Source organism: Sipha flava, unplaced genomic scaffold, assembly GCF_003268045.1.
Source record: "Sipha flava isolate LNK unplaced genomic scaffold, YSA_version1 183_pilon_pilon, whole genome shotgun sequence".
Classification (NCBI taxonomy): domain Eukaryota; kingdom Metazoa; phylum Arthropoda; class Insecta; order Hemiptera; family Aphididae; genus Sipha; species Sipha flava.
This window is the reverse complement of record NW_020272281.1, coordinates 28,288-42,843: the sequence shown is the minus strand read 5'-3', so window position 1 is coordinate 42,843 and position 14,556 is coordinate 28,288. Positions and strand designations below refer to the sequence as shown.

The window sequence follows — 14,556 nt, the reverse complement described above, 5'->3', positions numbered from 1 at the left end:
AATTTATTTTCCAAGTCATAAAAAAAATTATTTTTATGTATCTGTTTAAAACTGTCTATTATCTAATTATTTGATCAGTCACCAGATATTTGACTTTATTTTTATTAAAAAAAAAAAAATTAACTCAAATGTTTTGTATATTTATACACCTTTGTTATGCAGTTATGCATTTTAGTTAAATTTATGTTTCTCATTAAATTATGTATATATATATATATGTTTAAAATTTATTATATGATTATTAATATTTTGGCTTATGGACCTTCTTATTAAGTTATTCTTGTTATTCATTTTTTAATATAAGATAATCTCATTAAAAATATTTATACTTAATATTAATTATATTTACTTATACCATAGTAAAATTTGAATTATTATTTTATTTATTATATTTGTACTCATTTTCAAATGTTTAACTACCTAATATGTTCATTATTTTTATAACGTTTATGTATAATTAAAAATACTACCTACATTAATAAGTTTCGGCAAAATTATATAGCCTAAGTTTTTCTGATATATTTTAGACTGTTAAAATTATATATTTTTTAAAGTTTATACGTATTATAATTTTTATTAAAATTACCAAAACAAATATATACAATATACTTATATTATATAAAATATATTTTATTTTATAATGCCAATATGATTTTATTTTTTTATCTATGCCCCAACTCCTTTTAAAACATATTTGTCTCATGTGTGTTACTATAATTTTTAAATTACTAAACATAGTCTTTTCATTATTGTATGTACACCTGTATAATTATTTTAATCTATTTAAACACCATATTATCTAAACAAGAACAGCGTTAATAATAAATATCTGATGTATATATGGGGCAAAAATATCGTCTTTTAGTTTTACCTACATAACAATCTCTTATAAATGAATTAATGTGATACAAATATTTTGTTATTATCTTAATAATATTTAAAATCACTTTGGTAGTGTTATAGCAACAAATTTTAAAAGTAAGTATTTATTTTTATTAATTAATTTCTATCTTTTCGAAAAGGTCCCTAAACTTTCACCAATTCTCATTGAATGAGTCGTTTTACATAAAAAATGATAAGAAAAAATATATTCAGATTTGTGTTCTACTTAATATTATAAATTATTATAATCCTGCATATATTTATGTAAATTACGTTTTACTTATTTAGTCCAACTTGGGCCACTATTATTCAACCAGGGTTCAAGTTATACTTAAGGTAAATTTAAACAAGTTCATTCCATTAAAATAAGACTAACCTTATATAATTTAGTCTAAATACTACCTACATTTATATTTTTAATTGCGTACAGATGGATAAATGTTGGATATTATTTAATACCTGACATGAATGTTATTATTTTTTTTTTTAATGTTATTTAAAAATTATCAGATTTATTTAATTGGTTAACAAGAATGTTTTTATATGTCTATATACTCACCAGGTACAAAATATAATTGTTCAATTCAGAAAATTATTTAGTATTTTTCAAAAAATTTAAATAGTGTCCCATGTTGGTTTAAATAAAAGATAAAATAGGTTTTTCATAAGGAAAACGAATATTCCATTTTGTCGAAGTTCTGTACAACATGGGACAAGCAAAAAAATAAAAAAAATCCTTAAAAAGAATAATTTATATGATTCAAATGCAACAGAAATCAATAAATCAAACTTTAACTAAAAAAAAAAAAAAAAAATGTTACATTGAACATACTTGTAGATTAATTAATCTTAAAATTATTTATAATTGAATTTCAAAATTGTCCCAAGTTTGGCCATTTGACAGTACCTACTTTCTTCAAAAGTTCCAACTTCTTGTATATAGTATATATTTAATGTAAATTAATTTTATTAATTTCTCAATTACTAAAATTTTAAGTCCAAATGCTATAATATTATGATCGATGTGAAAAATAAAGGTGTTCATCTCAACAAATTATTAGAAATAAAATAAATTAATTTTATGGTTAAAATAAGTAATTGTAAAGTATTAATAAATAATTTATAAAAAATTAGCTTCTGTGTTGATTATATAGTTCACACATTTTATAATAATAAATGTATTTGTACTAAAATGTCTACTAGCTGTTTACAATGCTAAATTGACTATCTATGCATTTTAGTGTACCTACCTAGTTGTATTTATAACTATGCAGTTAATTTTTTTCAGAAGTTTAATTGCATAGTTATAAATAACTATAATAATAATAGTTAAAAATATGAGCAATAAAATTTATAACTCAGAAATTTATTGCTCATATTTTTCCTTGATAACTTCATTATTATAATGTAAATTTTCAATGAATTATAGAATTCCCGTGAAACTTTTGATATCCGATATTATTTCATTGTTATTAATACAAATCATTTTGTCCATATTAATATATAACTTATTAAAAATATAAATTGTGAAATATAGAGAATAAATAATTTAACTTCGAAACTGTAAGAATATTTGAAATACATATAGGTTTTAAAAATAAACATTTTAGTCATTAATAATTTTAAAAATTATGATCATACTTCTTATAGATTTAGGCTTCGAAGTAATATTTTTAGAGGCTATGATTTATTAACCCTGTTAAAATTTCTAAAATTTCGTGTACTGGTTTGTGCTCACTTCTATGGATTACGGTAAAGCAATTAATTTTTATGTTATAATTTGTATCCATGCAGTTATAATAATGACGTTATGTGGAAATTTCATTTCAAATACTTAACTTTATTCCAATTACCAATGAATTGATTCCAATTTCAAAAAAATGTATGAAAATAAATTATTAAAAACTAGGTATTGTTTGACTCTGATAATTAGGTTTGAATACAAGAGGTGATCAGATCGGAGAGATCTAAGTAATTGAACATTGGAATGGTCGTAACTAATCAACAAATAAGTGATAAAAGAATCTGGATTACAATGCTTATTGTTTTTTGTTTGACAAAATTAAATAATGATAGCAACTAAATTAATAATAATAATATTTACTGATGTTGATAAATCAAAATAGTTAAATTATAACAATGTACTATTAATTGGTAGGGTCTTTAGGCCCCTCAATGTAGATACGTCATAGCTTAATTATCACTTACTAAAAAAATATAATAAACATATTTTTGTTCATCACTTTATGTAATAAGTTACCTATAAACATGGTCACTCCTTAGTTGAATTAATAACAATAGAAATGATTAGTAAATACTAAATAGTCTTATATACTTTGACATGTTGATATGAAATTGACAAACACTACGTGCGATGAACGGTTATTTTTTTTATATTATATTTAAGCCTGCTTGTTTTTAATTTACTTTGTCAAATCTTAGGCCAGTGATATTAACGATGATTTGATTGTTAATGTTTTTCTACTTCATATAAAAGACAATCGATTTTTGATTGCAGACGACGTAGGTACATATAAATGGTGATATAATTTCAATTGTTTTCTCTGAGACGATTAGAAAAATGTTAAATTCAGCAAGATTAATATTTAAAAATTTGGTAAGTTTTAAAATGATTAAAATATTAATATAAATTCAATAAAAACGAAAAAAATATTATTATATTTTGAATCTTAAATTTTATAATAGTTTACATATATGACAATAGGTACTTTGAATACTTTGGTACTTAATAGAATATTGATTATTTATTTATAAATTTAGGAGAAGTTTAATGTCCTACGCGTAAATAATATATTTATTTTTATGAATTTTTAATATATTGTTCAAAATAAAATGAAAGTAAGTTGAAGATATTCTATTTTATATTCTATATTCTTATTACATATCAATGCAATTTAAAATGATTATGACTACAACAGATATTTCTAGTGTTTCCATTTTATACTTTTTACTTCTATGATTTTTATTTTGCTTCACCTTGTTTTACAATAGAAATTCTTAGATATTATTGAAAATATTGTTGTAAATTTAAATTATTGTTAAAATAATGAAATGAATAAAAAAAATGAATTATATATTCATATAAATGTTACGGAACACTTGAGATTGTCCCACGAAGCTTTTAGGTTCCGTGGAACACACTTTGAGAATCGCTGCTTTTTTAGGTAAAAATAAATACTTTGAACATTACAACCTTCAAGTTGATATCATTAATTTTTTTTTTCTAGATGCTTAGTATTGAATTTAATTATTTGTGTACCTATACAAAAACTGGTGTCGATTGCAACCGTTTGAAACGATCATATACTTGTATTATGATTTCGTTAAATTTTTTTTAACTTAACTGATTTTTAAAATGTAATTTACTAAATAATACTAGTTATTTAATAATAAGTACTTAGTTACTAAATAATTTACTTAGATTGTTATTAGTTATACACTGAAATATATGTAGAGTGTACACAAAATTATATGGAATATTACTATGCTACAAATTCTTTGGAGTTTGAACCTCAGAATTGTCATTGTTAAACCTGGTTTCATTTGTTTCGTTACGATTATAAAGTATTTTTAATTTATATCCTATAATTTATAAATTATAACTGTATCGATATGTCACGTGTCAGTTATAAGATGGCACCATACTTAATATATTTAAATTTAAATATACCATAGAAAAATTAACAGTAATAATGATAAATGTTCATTTTAAGTCCAGGAAAACCAGTTTTTATAATAATTCAATAATTATTTAGTGTTATATAAATAATTAAACTACGAGTTTACTTTGAATTAAATTCATTTTTATGATTTTTTTGTGTGGAACATTTATTATGTCATAGAGAATTGCCGTCAATTGTCGCGTGAAGTTTGTTCATTGTGGCAATAATTTTATAATAAGCAAAAAATTATTTGAGAACGAACGACATACGCAAAATAAAGATGTCAAAGATACAATAAAGGTAAAAATATAGAATATTTTATTACTTATTTATATTTTTAACTAATTTTAATTAACTTCGATGTATGTCAAGATAATTCATCCCGGGTTAAGACCTAATACTGCATAAAATATAATTATTTAATAACCATCCAAAATCATCAATAACTTAGGTTTGTTAATTTATCAATAGAAACTTGTGGTAATTTGATATGGTAGTGCGATAAAAAAAATTATTGAAAGGGCAGTAGTCTTACGCCTCTATTTATCTTGGGTGAATACTAAATTTGTAATTTACCACATCTGTAAAAATTGATTTCGACGCCACTGAAGCACTGACCAACATTAATACTTAAATTACTCACAGAATATATTTATTTACAAGGTAGATTCATCAAAATAAATAATAATAATGCAATGGAATTCCCTATTGTTGAAATGAAAATAAATTAGCTAATAATAACTTTATCTGTATTCCATGTACAGTGGATTTTCAATAAAATATAGATATTAAATAATAATAAAAAATATGAAACATGATTGTTATCACTGATATGGATATCGAGTACTTTTCCAGTCATTGGTCGGAATTTTTTTAGCTTTTTTTTTTTTAACAGCGAAAGTTATTAGAAATTCGATGTTATTATCTTTATTGGATATTAAGTTTAAAATTACAATTTACTAATAATAGCTTTGATACTTAAGAATGTGAGTTTTGCTTTATCATGCTTTTCTATTTTATTGAGTGGTCTTTATTTAGTTCAGGTCGTGGTGTTTTTGAAGTATATTGTGTACACTCCTTTACTATGTGTTGATAGTTAATGCTTTGTGGCATGTGGAATTTTGGTTGATGCTCTTTTCTAATCAAGTACAAGTGTGTGAGAAAGAAAGTTACCGACTTTGATGCGGGTAATTGCAATGTTTTGTCATCAGTTGAAGTTCGAAGGGATGTGCCATTTTTGAATTATTTTTTTATACTATTGTGTTTCTTAGATATGGTATTGAATTCCAGTGTTTTGTCAAGATGAGAAGATATTGTTTTTAACAGAATTTTAAATATCACTAATGAGAATTTTATTTATTGTGGGGTTTGTAATACTTTTCGTTGCAAGGTTGGCATATTTGTCTGCTTTTTCGTTTCCAGTAGTACCGGTAGTATGGAATAAACATAAATACGATATTTTTTTTGTTCGAATTAACATTACATGTTTCGAGGATGGGTTTTTAAGTGCTAATAAGGTACTTAGTACTAATAAGGATTCATTGATTATTAGTATGTCGTTTGGTTCCAAGGTATAATCAAGTTGTAACCTTTTATATATGGCGTTAATACAAAAAATACAAAAAAAATACAAATTTTTAAAATTTGCTCGTCTCTGAACTACATGGCAAGTATAATTGCAAATATTATTTTATTTTAAAATTTACTTAGGTATTTACGTACAATCACACCATAGTATGATCCACTAATTGTAATTTATAGTTATCTAATGCAAATTAAAATATTTGGGATTATGATAGGAACAATTAAAACTTATTTATAAAAATAAAACTATTAATTATTAAATAAAAGAGTTAATTATGTATGTAAATATCTATCATAACATTTCTCATGTGTCAATTCGTCATATTCTATGGAACCCGTTAGTCGAAAATACAAATATTTTGTATCTTATTGCTTTAATTTACATGTCACAATCAAAAAGTAAGTATACTTAAAAATATAGCTCAATTTCTTTATTAAACATCTAGACACCGAGTTTATGAACTTACTGCAATACGTGGAAAAATTAAAATTAGTAATAGGTGGGTACTAATCTTGAAGTGCTAAGTATTTTTTTTTATCTTTTGAAAATTAAAATGCTATAAGATAAGGTGAAAAACTATTATGGTTAACAAATAATTTAATATAGATAATTAAATATATTTTAATATAAATAATAATAAACATTATGATATAGTTAAGTATAGAACTACTAAAAATGTGCGTATGATTTATCTATGCGTAGAATTATAATAATTGTATCAATTACCTTCTGCAAATGCTAAATTAAATTCATATAAAAGTATATAGGTATTGCACTACGCAGCTTAAATTTAAACAAAATTATTCAATTTTCATTAACATTCACATTCGTAATTAGCAGGGCTAGGATTTGTATACAATAAAAAATTGTAAAATATGCATTTTATTTATCAAAATATGCAAAAATATGCATTTAAATTTTTATAAGATAACGCAAAAATATAGTTACAAAAAAAAAAATATTTATTTATTGAAATGCATCAATGGTTGTCTGTTTGTCTTAAAATATTATAATTGAGAAATAAAATAAAATTTATGTTTGACAAGAAAATCAAGTTTTACACTTTAATTAGCAGAGCTAGAATTAAATACGAAATATTAATATTAAATTATAAAAAGAGGCGGATTTAGCACTGTAGACAGCTGCCTAGGGCGGCACAATTTTGGGGTGTCTAATTCTGTTGTATTTTATTAAAAAACATCAAACGTATGAAAAAATATTGAAAAATTAATTACTTTATATTTACGAAAAATAATTCTACAATAATGGGTGCATTTTGTTAATATGTTATCGTTGAAATTTCGGGAAAAAATAAATACCCCCACTGCCATACTATATAACTATTTCGACTGTATATTAATAATTCTATGGTGTTATTATGAAAATCTGTTTTTATTAAAATTTAGTGGACATCCATTGACATTATTTCAAAGTAGATTAATTAATAAAAGCAAAAAAATAGTATGAAAATTCAAATGGATGTAGGTACATACGTTTATATATTTAGATTAAATATTTTGGAAATGGTTATATAAATTCTTCACTTATTATAGGGGTGGTATATTGTTGGTTCCTATAGACATAAAAAAGATAAATCCGCCTCTGATTATAAATATTAATTACGAAGTATACTATAAAACATTCATTTTTCACATTCTTACAATCGAAATATGCAATAATATTCATTTTATTCAATATATGCAATAATATGCATTTTATTCAAAATATGCAAAAACATGCAAAATAAAAATACCATCATTAATCTCATCATGAGGTGATTCGTGGACATTACTGACAAAATTAATAATCAGAAGTCGCAAAAAAGTCGTTGCATACAAATCCTAGCCCTGAAAATTAATATTGTAAATTTCATTATACCCAATTAAAATTTATATTAATTTAAATGTTATTTCTATAGTAATTTTATTTAAATAAAATGGGCTATATGGGGTTTCATAATTAATTATGATATGATTTATTCTAACGAAGTAGTATTTCATAATTATATATTTCATGAACGAAAATAAATATTCATGCAATTATATAGGTAGGGCTATTTAATTTTTTCTTTTCTCCAGTACATGTAACATCAATTTTTAATGTCGAGATGTTCATATTTTGTTGGTGATGTTGATATAGGTTATACAAATTAAATGTTTTAAGCTTCTAATTAAAATGAGGGGAACACAGATCCAGCAACTCTTAAATTGAGACTCGTTTCATACGGTGGTCTAAAGAGTATTTTAAAACTTAGTCAAAATATAATTGCCTGAAGAATAATTCTAGATTCATACCACTTCACTAAAAATTACAAGAATTTATTAAAATTAGCTAACTGTGCTTTTTTCCATTAAATTTTTTATATTTTTGCGAATTTCCTAAAAACTTAAAAAACAAAGATAATTTCAGAAACAGAGAAATTAAAAAAAAATCCATTTGTAAAGGTGCTATACAAATAATGTTTACTATCTCAATAAGTGTTTTTTTTTTTTAATTAATCATGTATTAAAATTAAGTTTTATCATTTTCTCTGTTTAGAACCTGGAAATATTAAAAATGTAATATTATTATTATTTTTTTTTTTTTTTTTTGAGGACAATTTATTACAATACTGTTAGTGAAAAATAAATATACTAAAAATATTTTTGAGTAAAGAAAAAGTTTTTTTTTCTTATCATCACAGCTTTTCTTTTACAAATGATAATTAAGTTAAAAGTGAAGGTGTATGATCTATTGGGAAATATTGTTAAATTTAATTATAACGAATAATTTAAAATAATTTAGTTTAGAGTTTTGACGGCACTCATAATTTTACATAATAACGGCTAAGTGTGATAGTATTTTAATAAGTGTGGTTAATTATATTAGTTTTCAAATATTTAATATAGATACTATATAGATACTATAGATACTATAGTACGGAAGTATATTTACCTGTCTGATGAGGTCTAGTAAATATATAATATATATTCAAATATTTTTACATTTTAAAAATTTTAATATTATTAGAAACTTTTGTGTGTACATAGGATCCTTATAAAGATTGGAATTCAAAGTTGAATGCATATCATGAGCTTTTGGATATTAACAATGATGGCGTCGTTACAATTGAGGATATGAGAGAATTAACTAAAAGATTTTCGAAAGTTAACAATATGACGGAAGAGCAAAGTTTAATGTTTTCCAAAATCATTGAAGTAAGACAAATTAACAGTACAACAATCAAAAAATACATAAAAAAAGAAGTTATAAGATTTAAAATTATAAATAAATTTGTCTGTTTCATCATAGAACCTATGGTACAAACATTGGGGGTGTATTAACCCATTTGATTATGTCACGGTTGAAAAGTACTTGAGTTATATTCAATATGTAAAACAAAATGACCGTCTCAAAAATGAAGTTATCCAGCTTTTGCCTTTCCTATTCAAAGTAAATATTTTATTAAAAAATTTAAAATTTAAGAAGTACAACTATTTATTAATATAAATTAGTCATTATTTCATTGGTGATTAGTTTAATAATCGATAATAATATTTATTTAAAATGTTCAGTTATTAATACTCAATTCATATGAAACTTTATTTTTTGTACATTTTCAACTACTAATTTAATTAACCCAGTAGAGCAGTTTTTATTTTGGTTTATTTATGGATTTTTGTTTTGTGTGATTTGCGTTATATAGATGGGGAGATTATAACAGTTTCTTTTCATAATGAACATTTTATATTTTACTTATGTTCTGAATTTGAAGCAATAAATTTAACTTTCCAAAATGTGATTTTAGTATAATTTATTATGTTTAATTATTTGATAACATATAATACTTACATACATGATATAAATTTATATAGTTTGTCATTTTTTAATCAAAACATTTTCAAGGTTTTTGAATGTCGAAAAGGTTATTAATTTTGTTATTTTCCATTTAGACCGTTGACAAGGATCAAAGTGGTCATATCACAAAGGAAGAATACGATAAGTTTTTGGAATGTATGGGTACATCAAATAAGGTGATATATATATATATATATATACTCGAATGAGTACATTATACAAATATTAAGGACAAATTTAACTTAAATATAATTTTATGATAAATTTGTTGTGTAGAACGGCTTAATAAAATCATTGGGAATCATAAATGACAAAGATCACACAATTCACCTGGACGATTTAATTTCAGTTATTCAAAAGTTTTTATTCCAAAATAAAGATGAAGCTGACAAATAAGTACTATATTTTTAAATAGTCAATAAATTGTGTTTTCATTTAAGATACTGTAAAGTATGTTAATAATATAATTTTTTTTTTATTGTGTTTCCATTGTTTACGTCTCAATATTTCGATTTTAAAATAATATACAAACTCTAATAAATCATAATTATTGATATCAAGCGACTGATTTATTACCTTGGTCAATAAAAATATCTTTATATATGCTAAAAACTAAAAATAAGTTATTTACGGGGGTTATATATAAATTAAATACATTTTATTACGGGAATATACTTGTTAATCATGTTCAATTTCCAAAAGATAAAAACCATAGTATGATTTTGAATGCGTCGTCCGAACACACAATACTATAATGGTATAGTTAATACTTATAACTCATAATATTCTTGTAAAAAAAAAAAGTGATATTTATTTTATTGTTACTTATGTTAATACACTATATACGTTTTTAATATAATTTGTACACATATATGATAACGAATAAATGGTATACTGAACCAGTGAGGAAATGACAAAAGTTTAAGAAAAAAAAGAACACCCATGTCTGAAATTTATATTAGCGTCAGTGCTGTCGAGTCACATCCGGTAAACGTTGCGTATAAATTATAATATATTGTCGTTGTCGTCACCGTACAACCGTATAAATGTGAATATTTAAATGCAGAGCAGAATCGTAATCATAATTACGAACAGATTAAGTTTTATTGGCAAACAAACACGTTGACAACACGAACACGTATTGTACGTGGACCCTGGATACAGAAGTACAATATATGATGTGTGTAGGTAGAATAATAATATTGTATACTCGTAGTAAGTGCCGTCCTCACTAACAATAAAGTCCAAGGGCAACAACATTTAACACACATCGAATTTTTCTTATTTTTATTCATTTTTATGACGTACTATAAATTAATAAATTAATAGGACGCCCTAGGGTACTTGCCCCGTTTTCCTTTTCTCTTGGAACAGCTTGAAGTGCACGTATATGACGTTATTTAATTGTTTATTGTTGTTATTTAATCTATAGATTAATAGTATATATTATTTATGTACTTTTTGTAAATCATTAATACTTATAATGTGTTATTGGATGTATTGATTTTGTCACTGACTTAAGCCCATATGAGTGTTTATCTAATAATTAAATAGATAACTACGTCGATTCGTATTTACTACATTATTGTTGAGACCATTGGTGTATATTGGTTTTCATTTCGGAGGGGGCCGATTATGTATTTCATTTTTGGTTGGAAGGGAAGGAGGAAGCACACTATTACGAAAAAAATTACTTTAACACTATAAGACTTCTCGACTGTCTTTACACCATCAGAGAAATAAGAAACACAATTTTTTTAATGATTTATTATTTTTTAAAAGTATAAAAACTACATTTTAATAAACATATTTTATAAATATAAAATTTTAAATTATCGTATAAACAACATTCTCAGTATCGCGACAAATTTTCGGAAACCCCCAGCATTAAGACATAATCATTTTAAAAATAACAATCTTTAAAAATGGTGTTTTTCATTTCGGAGAGGGCCTGAGCCCCCTCGGCCCCCTTATAAATACGCCCCTGGTTGAGAATAATTTCCGTATTAAACTAAGGATCGTTTTAAGTTTTAATTTCAATAAATAAAAGGCCAGGGTGTTCGGGAGCAAATTTTTACAAAAACATTTAATTTCTAAGAAAAAATTATGTATCAAATTCATGCAGCGCCGGTTCAAGGTATAGGCAAGCTAGAAAAGCTAGCACCTGCCTAGAACGGCACTTTAGTGGGGGTGGCATTTTCAAAATTGACTTGTACATTATTTTTAGTTCTGTCGGTGTTTTATAAGAAAAATATTTAAATTAATTCATTCGTGAAAATCATTTAGCTATATAATAAAATAATATTGTCTAAAATTATTATATTACTTTATATTACGTCCTACGCAGGGCGTTTTCAATTATTCCAAAAATATAAATAACCACACAATAATTTCCACGATTTCCGACAGTCGCGATAGTGATGGGTTTTGAGTAATAATTATAGAAATCATTTTTAAGTCTTTTTAAGTATAATTTTATACATAAAATAAAAAATTAACATTTTTTTTTTTTTATGTAGATATGTCACATAAAAATAGGGGGAGGGACTAAGTTAAAATAAGATCTCATTTCTTTTTTTTTTTTTTTTGGAGGTGGCAAAATTTGATTTTGCCTAGTGAACTATTTTTGCTTGGGCCGGTTCTGAATTAATGTTAAAAAAAAAAAAAAAAATGATGAAAAATTCAAAGTTTGCAATATAGGTATATAAGGTGTGTTCCAAATAGTGGTGACGGGTGTTTGCCTGATGCAATTGCGCAGCCCTAGAAATATACGGTAAGATAGGGTGCCCAAAACTAGATACCAACAACTTCCTATTTTACTTATAGTAGATCTACAAGTAATATCCACCGAATAGTATTCATAATGTATTATATGTTAATCAATATAAACAGTACACAGAAATACAATTTAAGGAGAGCATCTTAATCTTGTAACGATGGGTGAGAGAGATGTTTTTATGTAATTGCGCAAGAGTGTAAGATTTTGTCACCACGTCATTGGTTTTAAGTAATATGTTTAAAATACAACAAAAATAGAGTTATAAATAATAACGTAAAAAATATTACACTAAATACGTTGTCAAAAATATCAAGCTTGAACATTTTCATATAAAATGCGTAGAAAAAAAAAAAGAAAAAATTGTGGAAATCAAATGTTTTCATTATTAATATGTAATAATATTACTACGAACGAGAATTACTGAATCTACTATAATATATATATTTAAATTTTTTGATTGCCAGTGGTAAATATGATGATAGAATTTTCGAATATTTATAAAAATCTGGTTAGGAACGAATAGGTGAATAGTAAAAAATATTATTGAAATCGCGAAAGAGACTGCATAAACAGGTTCGTTATGTTTTTACGTCTATATAAAGTTTGATTTTCTGAAAAAATTTACAAAAATGTATAAATTGAAGCAATTTGAAAATAATATGTAACTGTGATGCATAGAGCTCATTTGGAAATTAAGTAAATGGCTTAAATATATATATCAATAGAAAAATAATGAGGGATGGTACTCCATAGGATACTATGTCAGTAGTTTGTATTTGTATGTTCTGGCTCCATTTTTTACAGGGAGATTCAAAATATTTGACCAACAGTCGCACGGTAAACTTTTTTTAGTTACCGTGCTCACGATTTTTTCAAAAACCTATATGTATGTTCTGGCTCCATTTTTTTTTTATAAATTAATTTTGGTAAAATAAAAAAATTAACCAACTTTTTTTTAAATACACAATTTTTTTTATTTCCCAAAATGTCAACACAATTTTTATTACAGTACAATACTTTTTACAATATTATTTCGTAAACTCAGTTACTGTTACAAGTAGCGTCATACTTAATAAAGTAATTTGGAAAATTCCACACATTAGTGTAGATGATTTTGAACGACTTAAATTATTAAAAATTATGGAGAAAGGAAAAAGTCTATTTATTCCATTTAGATCGTATGAAACCTATGAATATCCAGAACTAGGAAAATCTAGAAATATAGTTTGGAATTTAAAAACAGCATCAAAATTAGAAAAACCGCAATATGTCGTGATAGGTTTACAAAAGAATTTAAAAAATAATATTGTAAAAGATGTTTTACAAATATTTTCGAACATTGTAAATTAACTAATATAAAAGTTATTTTAAATTCTGTTATTTATTCGTACGATAATTTAAATTTAGATTTTACTAAAAAAAATTATTCAGTATTATTCAATATGTATACATCTTTTCAATAATCGTATTATGGAAAAGAAGAAAGTAAACCGATATTAAGTCCAGTTGATTTCGAGACTAAAGCACCGATTGTCGTGATAGATACTTCTAAACAGAACGATACAGGTACATCTTCAACTATTGACGTTAGCATAGAAATTGAAGCTATGGAAAATCTAGAGGGTGTGAGTGCTATTGTCTTTTAATTCATGATCGTATTATAAAGTATGTACCTTTTAGCAGAGAAGTTAAGAAACTTGTATAAATTATATAAATAATATTGTAAAAAGTATTGTACTGTAATAAAAATTGTGTTGACATTTTGGGAAATAAAAAAAAATTGTGTATTT

The 14,556-nt window shown here is 24.3% G+C and overlaps 1 protein-coding gene across 1 annotated transcript; it reads left to right on the top strand.

Annotated features, from left to right (window-relative positions):
* Nucleotides 1-3,304: 3,304 nt before the first annotated feature.
* On the top strand, nucleotides 3,305-10,503 carry LOC112681014 (sarcoplasmic calcium-binding protein). Its single transcript, XM_025551283.1, has 6 exons — nucleotides 3,305-3,499; nucleotides 4,746-4,865; nucleotides 9,180-9,347; nucleotides 9,442-9,582; nucleotides 10,083-10,163; nucleotides 10,264-10,503. Exons 1-6 carry the CDS (start codon nucleotides 3,464-3,466, stop codon nucleotides 10,381-10,383), a joined length of 666 nt encoding a protein of 221 aa, XP_025407068.1. The 5' UTR covers nucleotides 3,305-3,463; the 3' UTR covers nucleotides 10,384-10,503.
* Nucleotides 10,504-14,556: the final 4,053 nt, after the last annotated feature.

Coding starts and splice junctions, on each gene's coding strand:
- LOC112681014 (XM_025551283.1), top strand. CDS start 3,464: ATGTTAAATTCAGCAAGATTAATATTTAAAAATTTG. Junction 9,583..10,082: donor TTTTGCCTTTCCTATTCAAA/GTAAATATTTTA, acceptor TTTTCCATTTAG/ACCGTTGACAAGGATCAAAG. Junction 10,164..10,263: donor GTATGGGTACATCAAATAAG/GTGATATATATA, acceptor TTTGTTGTGTAG/AACGGCTTAATAAAATCATT.